This window comes from Vespa crabro, chromosome 1 (genome assembly GCF_910589235.1).
Source record: "Vespa crabro chromosome 1, iyVesCrab1.2, whole genome shotgun sequence".
NCBI lineage: Eukaryota > Metazoa > Arthropoda > Insecta > Hymenoptera > Vespidae > Vespa > Vespa crabro.
In genome coordinates this window covers 15928475-15946368 of record NC_060955.1, presented here as the reverse complement: position 1 = coordinate 15946368, position 17894 = coordinate 15928475, and the positions used below count along the sequence as shown (strand labels likewise).

Genomic DNA, 17894 nt, shown 5'->3' with positions numbered 1-17894 from the left:
ATCCTATCACAATCCGAATCCTACCTATCTCTTAAACTTTAGTCATCATGATAAACATATTAATTTTGGTATAAGGATGATAGATTTTTCATAGACTTTTTGCAAACATTAAAAAGATCCAAGAATCCAATTCTTTATTGTAGTGTATAGAATGATTAGAATGATTTTTTGAAAAAATGATTTTTTTTAGATTTATACCAGTCACTCAGAATCGATAAAAGAAAAAAGAAAGTGATAACATTGTATTATCTGAATATGGAGAGTGAGTGGAATATAGCTACGTTTATATTCTTTTCAAGTTGAATAACTTTAGAAGAATTCCAGGAATAAGAGGATATAGCAGCAGTTCGTGCCAGTGCGCAGTGGTAATCGGAATTTGTAAAATATGCGGCACGTTGTCGTTTATTTCGAAACACTCGTAGCTTCCCCTGTTCCCGGAGTAACCTTTTAGGTACCCACTCTTAAACGGATCGCTGAATTTCGCATAAATTTTCAAGCGGCTCGACGAAATGCTTTCCGTCCGCTTTATCGTATTTCCTTGCAATTAACTTCTACCGTCGTAGCACGAACCGAATCCACAAAAGCGAGTTCATCGTGTCGAATTCGACAAACAACGAGCAATTTTTCTTGTCCCGTATTTTTCATGACGATAATTTAACACGATTAAAAGAACTTGATCGTTTTAAATTTACATATATAATGCTTAATTAAATCAAAATCTTACAGGTAAAATATTTAATTTAAATTTTAAAATATCAGGTAGATTTCATATTAAATTTTTACTTGATTTCATCTCACTTACATCTACAAGGATTGTTATAGAAAATATTGAAAATTCTAGACACTTTGGTAAGTTAATAATTAAACGCCGCTGCGTTATGGACGATATTTATACGACGAAGGGAAAAAACGCATCTCGATATTGTTCTTTGAACGGTGCAAAGAGCAACGACCTATGAACGTGTCATCGAAGATTTAGCTATATTGAAATACACGACAATCTGATTCGTGTTCTGTAATAATGAGAAGTCGAGCATCACAAGTTAACGACTACGATTTATATAATGTTAAATTTGTTCCCATTTGCTACTTTCCACCACGGTAATTATTACAAGTTAATTAGAGTAGAAAACAAACCACTGACGTTCTTTTACATAAACGGACATTATAATTAGCTTGAACGTGCACAAACCATCGTAATTCTTTGACCAATTCTGAATTGTACATTTGTATTGATACTAAATATTCTTTTTTTCTTTCATTCTCTCTCTCTCTCTCTCTCTCTCTCTTTCTCTTTCTCTTTCTCTTTCTCTTTCTCTTTCTCTTTCTCTTTCTCTTTCTCTTTCTCTTTCTCTTTCTCTTTCTTTATCTCTTTGCAATTTATTTTACTGGATTAATTCCACAGTGTATGATTTTATGTAAAAACAATCGCTCTGTCTCGTCTTTTATATGATGTGATTAACAAGTCATCATTTAAACCGTTTGGTATTTTCACCGAGAATGCAAATTTTTGAAAAAATTTGTTCTAAAATCATATTTCGACAATTGAATAACATCTATAATGCGTTTATCATATCGTGAGACGTTTAGCCTTAAACAGCATGAGGATTATTTTTTGCACTATTATAAATATTGTAAAACATATGTCAGAAATCAAAATTTTTATCATGATAACATGAGGTGCATGCGAACCACGAGGCCTAAACGAAAAAATATCAAATATCGGCCTGGCACGGAAAGTATTAATATGAACAAATATAAAAGGATAGTCGCTTAAAAATTAAAGAACCGGCAGCTGTTGCTTTAAGGAAAATCAAAAAAGAGAGACCTTGCTTGAGAATTCATTGGATTCAAATTGTTAGAGGAAATCGAGAATGGTATTTTTGAAAGGAGATACTAGACATAAAGTGTAGAGTGAAATGAGATCGAAGGATGAAGATTGGGTTGGTGCTTTCCAGCAAGTTAAACTGTCATATTCTATCGAAGAAGTTGCTTGTATAAAAGGCAGTATTGACGATAAAAGTGGTAAGTCGACAGAGTATAAAGGGTGGAAAAGGATGAAGCAAAGAAATAGAAGCTACCACTGACGGAACAATGAACTCTATAGGTTATGAAATATGCATTGCCATGCACCCTATCGTCGAATACGAACGCAAAGTGATAAAGAAAATCGGTAAAGGATAAAAGACAAACGAGTGAGAAAAAAGAGAGAATAAGGAAAGAAAAAAGTAGAAACGACATTAAATGATTTTCTCTTATGTATAAGAGGATGATGCGAAAGGTAATTGTAAGGAAACGCGAAGTCGACGACTAAAGAAGAAAGAAGGGTTGAGTTTACGAGAAAACATGGTATACAAGACATGGAACAAAAATACCGCAAGGCGCTTAATTCTGCGAGCGGGCCGAAAAACTCAAAATCTTCTTCCAGGCGGTCGTTTCGGTAGGCGAAGAGTAAAGTCTCGAGATATGATCCTATTCTGTTTTTAAGAAAAATCTCAACAAAACGTAACAGACAGATACATTACACTTTCATTGCAACAAATAACAAAAGTAAATTTAATTTTCTTTTCAAAAGTTCCTAACAACCTTTGAAATTTAATATTCACAAGTTTAAAATCAAATGCGGAATAATCTATATTTTTTATCTACAATCAATAAAATATTCTCACGTAAATCTTAAATCATGAATTCCTTGGAAAATAAACCATTGACTTTTCATTGCCGTAACAAATAACATCGAAAGGTATTAAAATGACAAAGGAAGCTCTTGAATCGTACATACGAATCGGTGAAAGAGTAAAAGTTGATACAGGGAAACCACAGTAAGCAAGCACCACGAAAAGCTCGAAAGCTCTCGCGGTCAAAGCATTCCAACGTGATTTCAAGCGCAGACGCAGCCTTCATAGTTGTAACTTTTTGACTTAATCCCGAAAATAACATTCTCTTCTCCAAACGTACATACGTACGTTTAGGAAAAACCAATATAAATAAAAATTCACATACACACATACGCACATAGATGCATGGAAATATTCAAGCAATGCACATAATGCATTATTACTTCAATGCTTTCGCCTAACACAATGCTCGTAATTCTCGAAACAAGCGAATCACCCATCTAAAGGCTTTCATCGAATGTGAATGAATAAAAAGGAAAAAGAGAAAGAAAAAAGGACAAATCATTCCTATTCTTTTTCCACGCAACTCTCACATCCACAGAAAAATCTCATATAGTACAAAAAAATAGTAAAGAACTCTTCGTTAAAGCTCGAAAGTGAAATCGATTTATATCCTGCACCACCATTCATTTAATGAAAAATAGTTCACAATTGAAATTAACAAAAAACGTCGACTTGAATTATTCGAGAGTATTAGCACTGGAAAGTCGAGTATGTTTTCAGCTTAGGATTTGATGGAAGAAGGATTCGAGCGCTATCTTTAATCTCTTTTCTTCTTTTTCTAGGAAAGTAAATACGAACAAAATGCATACGAGATTATCGCACTTTTTAAATGTAATCTTTATGGAGTGAAAATAGAGAAAAATCTTTTATAGTATTACTCTACCGACTGTCACACTGCATTTTGCTTTTTTGTTAAAAAAGATCGTGAATTATTCAGTGTAAAACGAGATACCTATCACGATCGTCGTACTTGATGCATTTATGAGAGAGAGAGAGAGAGAGAGAGAGAGAGAGAGAGAGAGAGAGAGAGAGATGAATCGAAAACAGAAAAAGAAAGAAAAAGAAATAGAAGCAAGGAAAAAGAAACTTGGCAAACGTGATAAGTAACACCGAGCTACGACTTGGTCTCCAGCCAATTCTACGAGTTCCTTCGGCGATCACGCGCGGATCTTATTGCCAGGAATCGCGAGATTTCCCATTTCTATGCATTCTAGAGCAACGTACAGAACGAGCTTACTCGTATCGCCTCCGGGACCGCCGGATTATTATGTCGAGATTATCGAAGACTTCGAAAGGGTGACGTGTAAAGCTTCCGAGGTTAAGCTCCGTCAGGCGGTTCGATACACTCGATAAAAGAGAATAACCAAGAAAATTAAGAAGTTTTGGTGTTTTAAAAATTTTTATTTAAAATCATACACTAAATCATTGGTATTATAAAATATGAACATATGTGCAAGATGCTAAAGAATCTTCTTCAATAAAATCGGTTAAACTCGTCCAAAAAGAGAGGGAGAGAGAGAGAGATGGCGGGAGATAGAGTTTAAAGTTACGGTAGATCGGAACAATTTAATCCAATCGAGTTCGTGCGAGCATGTACCGTGACAAATCTCCCGGCGTTGCAACCCTTCTCGCATAAGTATATAGAGGGATGATTCCCCTGTGTGTCGTTTCACTCGCGAATGGGACAATAAACCGACACCTGCGAAAATTTCCATATGCTGCTTTCCATATAAAGGAGTCGTCCTAGTTGCACCTATATTACTCTTCAGTGTTAAACGGCTTCACCACAACAAAAACGAAGGGAGTCATAATTTCGCTTCCCTCGGAAGTTCGAATCCCTTTCATGATCTTGTGAAAAGCAAACCCTTTTTTACATCGATGAAGTATATTCTAAATTGTACAATGAAAGCTCAAAATGAAACTGAGAATGGTTTCCTGGTTTCATGTATCTGTATCTACTATGCTACGCTTATACAGAGAGAAAACGAAAGAGAGACAGCAATGGAATAGTATAGTTGAGTGGGACTTTAGGTAGCGCGATATAATGTCAGAGATATGAAAAAAGTTTGTGCGACGAGTAGCTCGTAAAACCCATCTTTCTCCTTCTCTCTTTCTCTCTTTCTGTTTCTATCCTATTAAAGTTGATGTAGAAAATGAAAGAAAAGAACTGATTCGCATAAAATTTCTCTTAAAAAGTATAAACGGTATTAACACTTTTCCTTGCATTAAATATTCCGATAATATTAGAAGAAAAAATGAAAAAAGAAATTTCTGAATATCTCTTCATCGAAGATTTATGTACATCCAATTTATCGTTCATCCGGTAAAATATTCCGATCCTGCTTAAAATTCACTACCGGCCGGAGACCTTCGTAATTATTTCGTAGAGTAGAAAAACGGATGGTATAAAAACGAGGAAAAACTAGGAGCAAGCTGAAAAAGGCACGTTTTCTTTTTTTTATTTGAACGATGCAACGACCAACACACACACACACAAATTCGCGCATAGATACACACAGTTACATATTGTTGTTGATAAGAATGTGTGGGTATTTATACTGCGTGTATGTACTTTTGAGCAATACGTGTGTTCTTCGCACGGCTTATCGAGCATTCAACAGACAATTTTTCGAATAGCCGTGTTCAACCGTACCACGGCTATATTGGATAAAAAACCACGGCGAATTAGGAAAGAGAGAGAGAATTGTCCTCGGAATCACCACGCGTCCCTGTAACTTTAAAAAAGGGCGCGAAATACGAGGAGGCGATTAAAAGCGGCACGTTGGAGCTAAAAAGCAGAGAAGGACGGCAAAGAAAATAAGAGGGGAGAAAGATAATTATGGGGATGGTGAACGTGAAAGATAAAAAAGGTGAAAGTGGTAGTGGCGGGAAAGGGAGGCAATCGAAGCGGCAATATTACGCGCTTGGCTCGCAACAATTTGCTGAATATTAATCCTAGCAATCGGCCGAATCGATGCAACTCAAAAAATGGACGGTATCTGCCATTAGAACCGATGACGAGTAACGTGTTCGTTGAAATTTCCATAGGTCACTATTTCTCTCTCTTTCTCTCTCTCTCTCTCTCTCTCTCTCTTTCTCTCTCTCTCTCTCTCTCTCTCTCTCACTCTCTCTCTCTCTCTTCCATTCTCACTTTTTTCACAGAGTATAGCGCCTCAATACACTTATATGTACATACAAGGTGTACATGAAATGTAGGTACAAACGTTGTAATTGGATATAATTCATTAAAAATATAAACGTATCAGAAAATTTTAATTTGATAAAAACTCATAAGTAAATATTTAACAATGATACATTCGAACAAATTCATTTTTATGTTATTTATAGCACATGTAATCGTACAAAATAATTACATATCTTTGAAACGATTGATTTAAAAACATATTTATAATTAAACATTTGTGTTTCTTTTTCAATGATTTCTATCTACCCATAAGGCTTGTACTTATAATTTATATACACCCTGTATATACCGAAAAAAATTCTAATTACGAGCGCGCATTCATCACTGCACCGCGGCCGAGCTATGTGGAAATGATACGCTTGATGAATAGCTCGTCGTTCGAGTCACCGCGATAACAAGATTTCGCATTTTTCGCTTCTCTATATCCATCTCTCTTTCTCTTCTCTGTGTTCCTCTTCGACTCGGTACACATTGCTACTATTGAGACCCGAAACGATCACGTTTTTTTACTATATAGAATGAATACCTCTCAGTCACGCATGAACAGTAAACGTTCACAGAGCATCTCTCGCTTCATTCCTTATTGATGAGAAATGGTTTTGATTCTTTTATTTGCAAAAGCAACTAGATTAAATAAGATATCGAAAAATTTTCTCGTTGAAATCGATAATGACAATAACGTTGATATTTACTATTTCTTATTTAGCTAAACATATTTCTAAGTGTTTTATGTATTAGATATTATTATTTTAATTATTGAAATAGTACATACATATGGCAGAATAAAGAAATCGACAAAATAACTTTCCAATCCTGTTTCAATATTGTGAAGATTTGATAAAGATCTGCATAAAAAAATCTTGGAAAAAGAGAAGTCGTCGCAGCATATCGAAATTCAAATTTGCCATACTATCCTTCGTTGTCTAGCCGAACGAAAACTCCGTGAGAAAGAACGAATATGAGTTCCACGTCATGCACGCATACATACGTAAATGAAGGTATATCCATATAGACCATCTACTATCACGTCACGTACATCACGATGGAATCGCGAACAAATATTATTCCTTCGGTGGGCGCGGATGTTCTAGAGGATTTCTGATATCGATTTGCAACTCTCGAGATTCGCAAATTTTTCTTATCCGTCCATCCTCCCTTTCAAATCTACATTATAAATCGATCCTCTTGTTTAAAATTTTACATTCGATTGAATCATCGCAAACGAGGATCGTTCGTCGTAATCATATTATTGTAAAGATTACAAGTATATTTCTAATGAATAAAATCTTGAAATATAATCATAATATATATTTATTCGTTGTGTACGACTTTTCGTCAGTATGATCCTGCTTATCTATTATAATAAAGAATCTAATACGCATCTAATCTATTAAATACCAATATCACTCGTTATCTATGCTTCAGAGCAAGAACCGAGAAATTTAAATGCGGTTTACGATTCATCCGTTCACAATAATTGTGATAAGAGAATTATTTAGGATGGAAAAAGGAAGGAAAAGTGTGTAACGAGGTCCGGTGATTCTCGCTTGCACAAAACCACGCGCTGGGCAGTAATCGGGCTAACGTCATCTCGCTAGAAAACGCATAGATAGTAAAGGAAGATAGAGGTGTAACGTGATAGGGAGAGAGAACGGAAGACGTAACGGGAAATGGATACGGAAGAGAGAGAATAAGAGGGATATACGCGTAGCAAGAGAGATAAATATACAGGACGCGTGGTTTTACGCGCTTGCGAGAGTTGAAATTCATGAGGCGCAGGAACTGATATTTCGCTGAAAATGAATCACCCTTTATACAAACGGTCCGACGCATAGTGGTAACGGGTACACAATAGTCAGACAATAGGGAAAACACAGTAGTTGCTCGTATAACTGCACAACGCGCTACCACTGAATGAGGAAAGGGAAAAGAGGGGGAGAAGAGAGTGAGAGTAGGTCTGTAGGGGAATAAAGGCGGGGGAAATGTGAGACTACAGAGAATGTGTGAGGTTACCAGGAGTCGCTTTTCTAGCAAAACAGGAAAGAGAAAAGGATTCGTTGTTTCTCTTTACTAGGGAGAAGGGAGAAAAAATAGAAAGGTACTTGACCCTTTGAAGGTACAAACCGAGAATCATATCGCTTGAAGTTAGCCCAATTAAATTATGACTCTATTAGTAAGACAACTTTCTGTCGTTCTCGGTCTAACGTCCATGTTAATTAACATATATCGAGTGAATCGAGTACAAGCGACCAACATGAAACTATTAATTATCGAAAAAATGTCAATTTCTAGCGATATCTATCGTATTTGAATATTATTTAAAAAGTAATCGCTCAAACTTTGTTAATTTATATGCTCGCATTGTTCCCTTTATGTAAAATTTCCAATGTCACAAAATGTTCTTTTCTGTAACAAGGATCACTACTTAAAATAAAATTTTAATTTTATGATCGGATATATTCTTCTACGCGACAAGAAGAATTCTTAGAGAACTTAAAATTCCACCTTCGAACATGGACGCAGTTTCTTTTGACAACAACGACTAAGGGCACTTTCTAACCCTGGCCATACATATATTCAAATGATCGTTCCTTGGCGTTCATGAAATTTAATACCCGTCGATCGAGCTGCATCCCCTCTCGAGATTGCTCCTTTGAGGTCTGGTCAATCGCGATCTACGTCCCACGGTGCAGGTATATCAAACGTCTCTTCGTAGCTCCTAGCGACAGACTTTCATAAAATTTAATAGGCTGCTGACAAACTTGTCGCTTTTTCATCTCCGGGCAATTCACCATGATATAAACGATAACAAAGAATCTTTTTCAGATTTATCTTATTTCTCTAAGATCCATCGTAATGATACGAGAAAAATCTAATCTTCAAAATGTTTATCGATTCGTAACTGTTCTTCGGCAAGATATGCAATTCTCTTTTATTTGTTTTTTCCTTTCGTTATTTTGGATCTCTCAGATCTAATTCGATAATATCTACAAAAGTGGATTGAAATATTAACGAAGATAACAGTGAAAGTTTTTTAATACCATTGGTATCCAATTTCGTTTATAAGTTTCCAAGTCACGAGGCACGTTGCGTAGAAATTCAATAGATAACTGGACGATAAAGAATATTATAAAGATTGTTTCTGTGAACATGATCTATGGGTGCACCGTGACCCGGTCTACCCCAGAGCTTTCGCCAGGTATCAAAATGTCGTCTGCAGCTTTCTTGTTCCGCACGACGTTCCTCCTATAATGAAAATTCCATGAACTTATTTATTACAAAATTATTCGATGCTTTTTACGATTCTTTTTTTTCTTTATATCATTATTAAATCATATAGTAACTTACGCATGCTTTATCTTGTTTCCATCGTATCTGTTCAGCAAGCTCTGCGATGTATTTTCTGTTAGAAATTTCGAGTGAACGCAGGCTGTATAAAAAAATTATATAAATATTCAAAAATATATAATAATATCGATTTTAAAAGAATGTAGGATTCGTTATAAATGATTAACAATCGAATAATATTCGAAGAAATAAGAAAGATAATAGCAATCTCGCCATGTTCCTTCAATCACAAGAATGTTCAATATAATTTCTCAACGAAGGGAGGTTTTCGCCGCGTTTCTAGGAAACGACCAACGTCATCCGATTTGATACCCTCCGGAAAAGTATATCGACGTCGAGACTAGAGCGTTAATACACAAGGGGGATGAAACAGCATCAGGCAGGTAAAGCTGTCGAGGTCAGCGCATTCAGGTCAATAGGTTGATTACCTATAATGTAGTTACATCCCTCGAGTCTCGTGCGAGCCCTAACCGTTTATGCCGCCCTAGTCGTACCTCGTCACCTCGTCCGAGCTAAGATGTGTCACGTCGAAAAAATCACTCTATTTCTACGCGTTATTCTCCAAGGATAAATAGAACGAATTCGACGATCAAGAGAAGAGGAAAGATCTTTAGTACATGAATTTTGCGAGCTTCCAAAAAAGATGGGAAGTATTCTAAAAAAGTAGGTACGTAACAAATTCCTAAATAATCATTTTAAAAAATCAATGCAGGATGTGGTCAAAATAATTTCTATAAGAGATATTACATTGGAAATATAATAAAAAGCTTCAAGTGCTCTTATACTTATTGTAGGATTCGTAAAAAAAATTGGATTATCCGCTTAATTTGAACCGAGACTCGAACTGGACACTCTTTCGCTTTCCGAGCATCTGCTTTAACTATTAAGCAAAACCTTTACACGTTAAACTTTCTACGTGAATGCCTAGTTGTATGAAATGGAAATGCTCGCTTGTTATTCATAATACTCTTGTACTCATATTACAATTGCAAATTAATGTTCGCTACTATCATTTCCCGAAGATACTTCAATATCGAACACGATGGACATTAAAACTATTACAGGAAATAACTTACGATTCTATTGTATATCCTGGCCGAGTAATGTCAGTCACATGATAGCGAACAGTCTGCGGTTGTGAATGATAACGTCTACTAGTTAACAACGGCACTAATTCTACACCACCAGTAAGCTTATACACCTGGACTTCCTCGTTGTAGAGACTTCTTGTATCCCTTGACGATTGTAAATGCGATTCGATATCTAGAGAAACAGAATAACGATTTCAATATCAAAATGAGAGACGTCAAAGAAAGAAAGATTTAATCCCTAGATTTACCCAGTTCCACATTCGAATCGAAAAATTTATTCATGTCTGGAATAGTCAGAGGATCGATGTCCCTTGTATGAAAAAGCCTCTGGATCGTCGAATCACTAGTCCATCCCTGTAAAATACCATCGAATAATTTCGAAAATGTTTGACTTTTCATAGGAAGTAAAAAGGCGCGAAGGGAGTCTCGCGCGACAGTGTTCGAAAAGAAAAATGATCGCCTAACCGTTCGTCGCACTCACCACCACCCCATCCTGATCCAGCTTAACTCGCGAATCTACTCGTCCCGTTCATCCATCAACGTCGGTCTAGTTAGTTGGCTAGTTAAAGTAAAGCTGGCCAGTTTATTAGCGAGAAAACAGAAAACCCACCATAAATCCACGGACAGTACGCGTTCATGTAAGTGAGTTCGCGGGACAAAGTATGTATATAAAGAGAAAGTGAGGAAGAGAGAGAGAGAGAGAGAGAGAGAGAGAGAGAGAGAGAGGGACAGACAGAAAACGAAAGAAAGAAAGAGAAACAAGATAGAAGATAGATGGACAGAGAAAGAGAGAGATAAAGGTAGAGTCCGCGTTAGTTAACGTAAGCTTGCTTACGCGCAATAAGAAGTAAACTTCAGTCGAAGTGGAGCTTGCTAATAAATTTCAGTTTAAACTTTCCGGCTTGCAAGCTCGCAAGCTCGCTAAGGCGCCGGTTGGATCGTTCAATTAGGTAGTAACGTGGCACGGTTATGTGTTTGCCGTTCGAAGAGAAGCCAGTAGATGGTTGGTTGGTTAATTAAAAATTAAGAGTTTGGCTCTCTACTGTAGTATCGTCGATGCAGCGAAAGCTATGAACCGATGCGAAGCGACGACGAGGGACCAATGCCAAGAAAACCGATATAAGAAGAGAAGAAGATCGTGCGATTACGAGGGTATTTCTCGAAAAAGAAGATGCTGCAATGACTCAGAAAGCTTAGTAAACTCGTAAATGTGTATACCTACTAACTTTTACTTTATACAATTGTTAACTCGTAGTAATGGGATAGTATGCGAAAAAAAACATCGGTTCGTCCCTTCGTTTTTTTATCTCTATTTCTTTCCTTTTCGTTTTCTTATATTTTTTCTCATGTGCCTCGTAATAGTATATCTATATCCAAGATGTTTTAGGATGGATAGTTTCTCCATATCCTAGAGAATGACTACGACGAATAATAGCCGATCTTATCGTCGTTTATCACTCGCTTAAATGAAATTCAATTAACCTAATACGAATGTATGTGTGTGTGTCGATATGCAAGTATGTACGTACGAACGTATACAACGAATAGCAGTTCTACAAGAGTTATCACAAATTAAGAGATAATTAAAAATGAAATTACACCGAGAGAGTTACTTGTTGCAGATTTCAAAAGATAATGATGAGAGAAAACAAGCAAGTCTTCAATGGCAAAACTAATAATTTTATCCTTTACGATTTATATTAACGCAGTATGATTCAACGATATGACCGTGAAATAAGCGATCAAGTTTAGCCATTCGCACGGTATGTTGCGATAGTCGTGTTTGAGATTTATGATAGGAGATGAAATATTCATCTGAGGAGGAGCAAGCGCTCCTTCCTGTAATTATCACGCGCAAAGATGAATTTCTCTTGATACCAATGTACGTTGGTACGTATTTCTAAATTGTCCAGATATTTAGCAAAGAACCGTTCATCTCCTGAAAATTTGAGATGTTGAAAGATCAAATATCTTTATAAATGAAAAGTATAATAATTTTTTTAATAAATAAAATGTACAGACGCAGAGAATTCTTTGCTAGAAAATATATGTTGAAGAGGAAGCTTCCGGGACAGCACATTCACCGATCCAATCTGATTCGCGTTGGTATAGTATGAGTTGCCTGAACAAGTTTGCTGGTACCAGCCGACACAGAACGCTCCTGTTCCCGTGACAACGTAATTTCGTCGTCGTTCTAGCTTGTTCTCCCTATACCAAACTGTCGTGTCTTTCAACATAAAATCACGTACGAACCAATTTCTACCGAGGCAACAAAGTACGTTCCATCTCCTTTTTCTTCTTCTTTTTCTTCTCAAACTCTCCTTTTTCTCTTTCAGTTCTAACTAAACCGTTTTGAAAATCTCAGCTCACTTAATGAAATTGGTGTGAAAAAGCATCACGTTAATCATTTTATTTTCACCTTGTAACAAACTTATCTTCGAGAAGAATTCTCTTTCTTACGCGAGTTCTGAATCATCTAAATATCTATTACGTATATAAATATAAAATGGTAAGAAATTATAAATAAATAATAAATCAATTAAATTATTTGTTAAAATTGAATAATTTCTTTTTTATCGATCAATTCGTACCATAGATTCCAGAAAATGCACACCCAGTAACTTCGGATCTCTCCAAGGAAGTCCTCCAGGACCAGGACGACCCCAAGGCCAGGACTGCACAGACTAAGTACGCGCCGGCGAGGCATATTAAGCAGCTTCACCAGAATTCGCTTCCGTTGACTATGTACAACATAACCGTGTCGGTGTATACCTACTACGCGAAATCGTTGTTTCGTGCAAGAATGCGTGCTTATGTTAGCTACGTGCACTTGCAAGTTCGTGCAACGAGTTCGCTCCTCTTGGGAACTTCTAGCAAGTAGGAAGAAAGGCGTTTCCTCCAGAAATCCCCTTTATTGTTATCTTCTATACATCCCCTACAAGCTTCACCACATGATTTCTCCATATGTTGCACTTTGAATATTATACCTTCAAATTTCACACTATTTTCGGCTGTATCTATGTAACGAACATCTCTTGGAAATTATTTTCGTATTCGATTTGTGTAATTCCTTTTTACTATAGATCATATGAGGTATCCCAATAAGGAACTACAGATTAGATCATAATTTTTATCGTGTATAAAATGAAAAAACGAACCCATGATTTTGTCCATGGAAATACTTTTCTCACGTCCAGCTGATAACGAACTGACATGTCTACATAAACATAAAGTAAATATATTTGAAAATTAATATAACATACAACGAACTGTATTAATCATTTTCACGATCGTTCTTAATCGATTCTATGAGAAATTTATAATTAAATCCGTCGGTGGGTAATGCACGAATTTAATTTGCTAAAAGCACGATCGGTTAATTTTCATGAAATAAAAGGTTTATATTTTTAAATTTACTTTGTGGTTTCTAATCAATCAGGATAGATTCACTTTGATATCTGTTCGAAAATTCACGTGGACGTATTGATCTTTTTCGTTTCACAGGCTTTTCTATGTGATTGGTGAAGTCGGGCGTGCATCCAAAATTCGACCGGAAAGATTCGAGAGAACCAAGCTTTGCCTTTCTCCTCTTTCTCTATTTCTTCCCCTTCACCATCTCCTGATCTCTCGATTCTCACTCTCTCGCTCCTTTTCTCTTTAAATTATTGCCACTGCAAAAATGTATCATTTTCATCTACAAGGAAAGTCCATTACGAATTTTTCTGTGTGCTCACTCACAAAAGTACTGATTCGTAACAGATACGACATACAAGAGAAATAATTTTTCTCTTAGATTAAAAAAAATTATATATATACATACACGTGCAAAATTCGTTATTTTAATGGGAACACTTAAATGTCTCTTCTTTGCTTACATTTTTATGAAAGAGAAATATGAAAAAAGAATCAAAGAAAATCAAGCTTGAGAGATATTTCTTTATATTAAAAAAAATATCATCGTATATTCATAATAAAGATATTGAGAAATTTCCATTCATATATCTCACTACGTGTATGTGGGTAGTAAATTACAAAAGCTTTTAATATCGACTTTGATCATTTCGATAAAATAGTGAATTCAAAGGGAACTAGATACCACGTTACTCGCTTATGAAAGCTTTTCCAATGAAATAGTCTTTGGCATAGATATTGAAATGAATCGTGTCACAATCGGTTTTCGATTGGTCTTCGTTGAAATTCAGAGGTCAGAGATATACGGAACACCTTCAAAAGGATCGTACACGCAAACCCACACGAACATATTATCAGTACAAACGTTGGCAAACTTGTATTGATCCATCGTGAAGGTTACTTTCTTATTCCTTTTTGAGTTTTGCAATAATAATCGTTTTCATAATTGCAAGAATAAGTTTACAAAACTATTCCACGGTTTAATATTGGGGATACTCATAACAGACTTTTGAAAAAACGAATAACATATTCAGTCCTTGTAATAATTTTACATATCATTTTATGTGCATCCAGAGCAAAAGAGAAAAAGAGAAAGAAACTAGTGCAAAATTTAAAATTATAAATAAGCATGCATCTTAAATCGAGTCTTTCCTTGTTTACCTGACCAGCCATATGATTCTTGATGGGTTCCAATGGCTCCAAAAGAACATTTTTCTTTCTTAAGGTTGCTGGGCACGGAGCGCCACCGCCTGGTTTACCCCAAGGCGAGTAGTTCTCCAGAATCTCTCGCAACTGCAAAGAAAATTAAAGAAAACTTCGTGATGGTCGCTCTACTATCGCTCTCCTTCTCAGACACTTCCTTTTTTCTTCGCTCGTCCGTAAGAGTTTCGCAATAACGTAGAAAGGAAAAGAATAGATAAAGAGAAGCTTTGTAATATCGTATCTTTTTTTTTCTTTTTCTCTATCGCTTTATCAAACCTTCGATCTTACGTATTATCGTTCTAGATATTATCGTTCATGCGTTCGCAAATTTACCCTGTCTCTCTATCGATCCACTTTCGAGCTTGAAAAAACATTGACAGATATAACATCGATAAATTAAACTTAAGATATGCATCTAGTGAGGCCTTTCGAATGGTCTCTCGATGTACAATCAAGTTCGAGGGTAGTTTACGTCAGCGGCGTATCCTTCGTGGCATGTTTCTCGGAATTGTTCGTTCGGATTATGCAAATGAAGTCCGGTAGGAATTCCGAAAGCATCCTTGTCGATCGTTTTCGACGTCGTTACCATTTCATACGGGGCACGAACTTGCGTGTCTTAGGAACGATCGGAACAGAATCGAATATGCAATGAGTCTCAAAAATATCTGTGTCGAGCGAGTAGGTATCTATGCACTAAACTATGTATATGCTACTATCGTAAAGCTCGTTAATGGGAAAAATTTTATATAAACGCATATATAAAAATATTGGAGAATTTTTTTATACGAATCATTGATAAATTTTAACGTAAACAGACAGATAAAATTGAGTAGAGTACCGTTTTTATACTGCAATAAATCAAAAGAAAGTAAAAAGAATTCATAATTTTCCATCGTCAAGAACAATGAGCTGCGAAAGGAGGTTATAGCCAAAAGGGTGCTATGGCCAAAAGATATTGATGTAAAAGGTACTCGAAATCGACCAATAGGTAAACTTTTATTTACGACGAAACGATTCGGTCCTTAGACATACTTCTCGTTGTTCTCGATGTTTTTGACGTAGAAACTCCTCCTTCTGGTGCTTCCACATAGCCGTGCCCTCTTGAACGAGTTGTCTTTCTCGCTCTTTGCTCTCGGCATCCTTGATTTCCGGTACATACGTCGTCTCAAAATATTCCCCTGCCATATCCACGTGACCATTCAACACACCCCTTCAAATAAAATAAGAAAACGATCGAGAAAAATGCGGAAAAATGTTTTTTAGAAATTTATTACTTATACAATTAAAGAAATAAATATTAATAAGAATCGTGTTTTTCTGCACGAATATTGTCTTTCGAGAAATTATAGAACTGATTAAATGATTGATTAGAACAGTGCATAAAAAAGTAGTAGAAGAAAAAAAACTGGGCTACGTATACATTGCGTGATATTAGTTATTCATCACTTCGTATAAATGTGTATATGTTTATTAAATATAATACATTCCTCCGCATAGAACATATATCGCATTTTTGCAAACTCAGTGACATAGAATTTTGTACTTATTTCATTCATAGAATTGTGTTTATTTCATGCAATAATCTCTCGATTAAATATTTAAATACTTATTTATAATATTCACTGATTTGATTGGAAATATCCCAAAATTTCAAAACAAAATTATGAACGGTCATATGAAACTTTTCTTTTACTAAATCTTTGTATCTCTTTTAACCGACATTATTTAAACTATTTTTGGATGTTCGTGTTTTAAATTCAGATATAAAGAATATGGAAATACTTACACGAGATGGAGAATTTTACGTATTGATAAAAGAATTCCTGACTAAGCCGATGAAACACGAACGGGTGGAAAGTCTTTTGAAGTGGATTACATTCCTAGGTTGAAAGGATTACTCACCTGGTAAGGAAGGAGCACGCGACTGGTCCGCTCGCATGGATAGATGCTTTCGACGAAGCTACGGCCTATTTGTAGTAGTTGCGTCGTCGCCCCCGCCGCCAACACATGTCATGGCCTTCACTATGGATTACACTCTGAAGGAACGTCGTAACTAAACTCACCCCTACGCTTCCTTCGACCTTCAACCCTCGACCTCCATTCTTCAGGATCGTGCCCATTTGGATAAGAACCTTTTTATAAGTGACAGCGTTATAAAATTGTTTTATTTTGTCACGTTTTCAACAATACTTTTAACGTTATTAATATTTTTATTTTCACCAATTTATTTTTTATCATAAATTTTATTTAATTTTAAAGCCATATATTATCGCTGCCCTACTTATTTTTTAACAATTTATCAACATGTGTTTAATTTCATCAATGAATTTTATTTACTGCCATATAATAGATTATGTCTAACTTCCTTGATATATCTAAAGAAGAATTTATCAATAATTTACTTATGCTGTTATACAAAATCATATATAATTCATTTGACTTAATAGGTATGTACAGAAAAAGTTCGTCAATGACTTTATAGGTATGTACAGAAAAAGTTCGTCAATGACTTTATAAGTATGTACAGAAAAAGCTCGTCAATGGCTTAATAAGTATCTATTGAAAAAATTTGTCATCGACTTACTAGGTATTTACTGGAAAAGTTCATACCTGACTGTTCGTTTATATCTAAAATTGAAATTCGTTAATAATTTAATTAGTGTCTACAATTAAAATTTGCAAATAATTTAGTAGATATCTAAAAATTCGTCAACGAGATAGAAAATATCTACGGGAAAAATTTATCAATGACTTAGCAAATATCTATACAGGAACTTAACAATATAATAATCATGATAATTGATGAATATAATAATATAACAACCTACCGTTATTATTAATTTTAAAATTTATATTTAATTTTTAAATTTATCGTTTAATTAAAAATAATGCCTTTAAATAAACCTAACCTCTAATTAAAGATTTTTTAAAACAAACCTATATAATTGACAGTAG

The 17894-nt window shown here is 35.4% G+C and overlaps 1 protein-coding gene across 1 annotated transcript; it reads right to left on the bottom strand.

The window, feature by feature from the left end:
* Window positions 1–136: 136 nt before the first annotated feature.
* On the bottom strand, window positions 137–17817 carry LOC124424904. Its single transcript, XM_046964534.1, has 7 exons — window positions 16842–17817; window positions 15972–16149; window positions 14898–15029; window positions 10574–10679; window positions 10311–10497; window positions 9235–9316; window positions 137–9132 (listed from the first exon to the last, which is right to left on the bottom strand). The coding sequence occupies exons 2-7, from the start codon at window positions 16122–16124 to the stop codon at window positions 8986–8988; spliced, it is 807 nt and encodes a 268-aa protein (XP_046820490.1). The 5' UTR covers window positions 16125–16149; window positions 16842–17817; the 3' UTR covers window positions 137–8985.
* Between the last annotated feature and the right edge of the window lie 77 nt (window positions 17818–17894).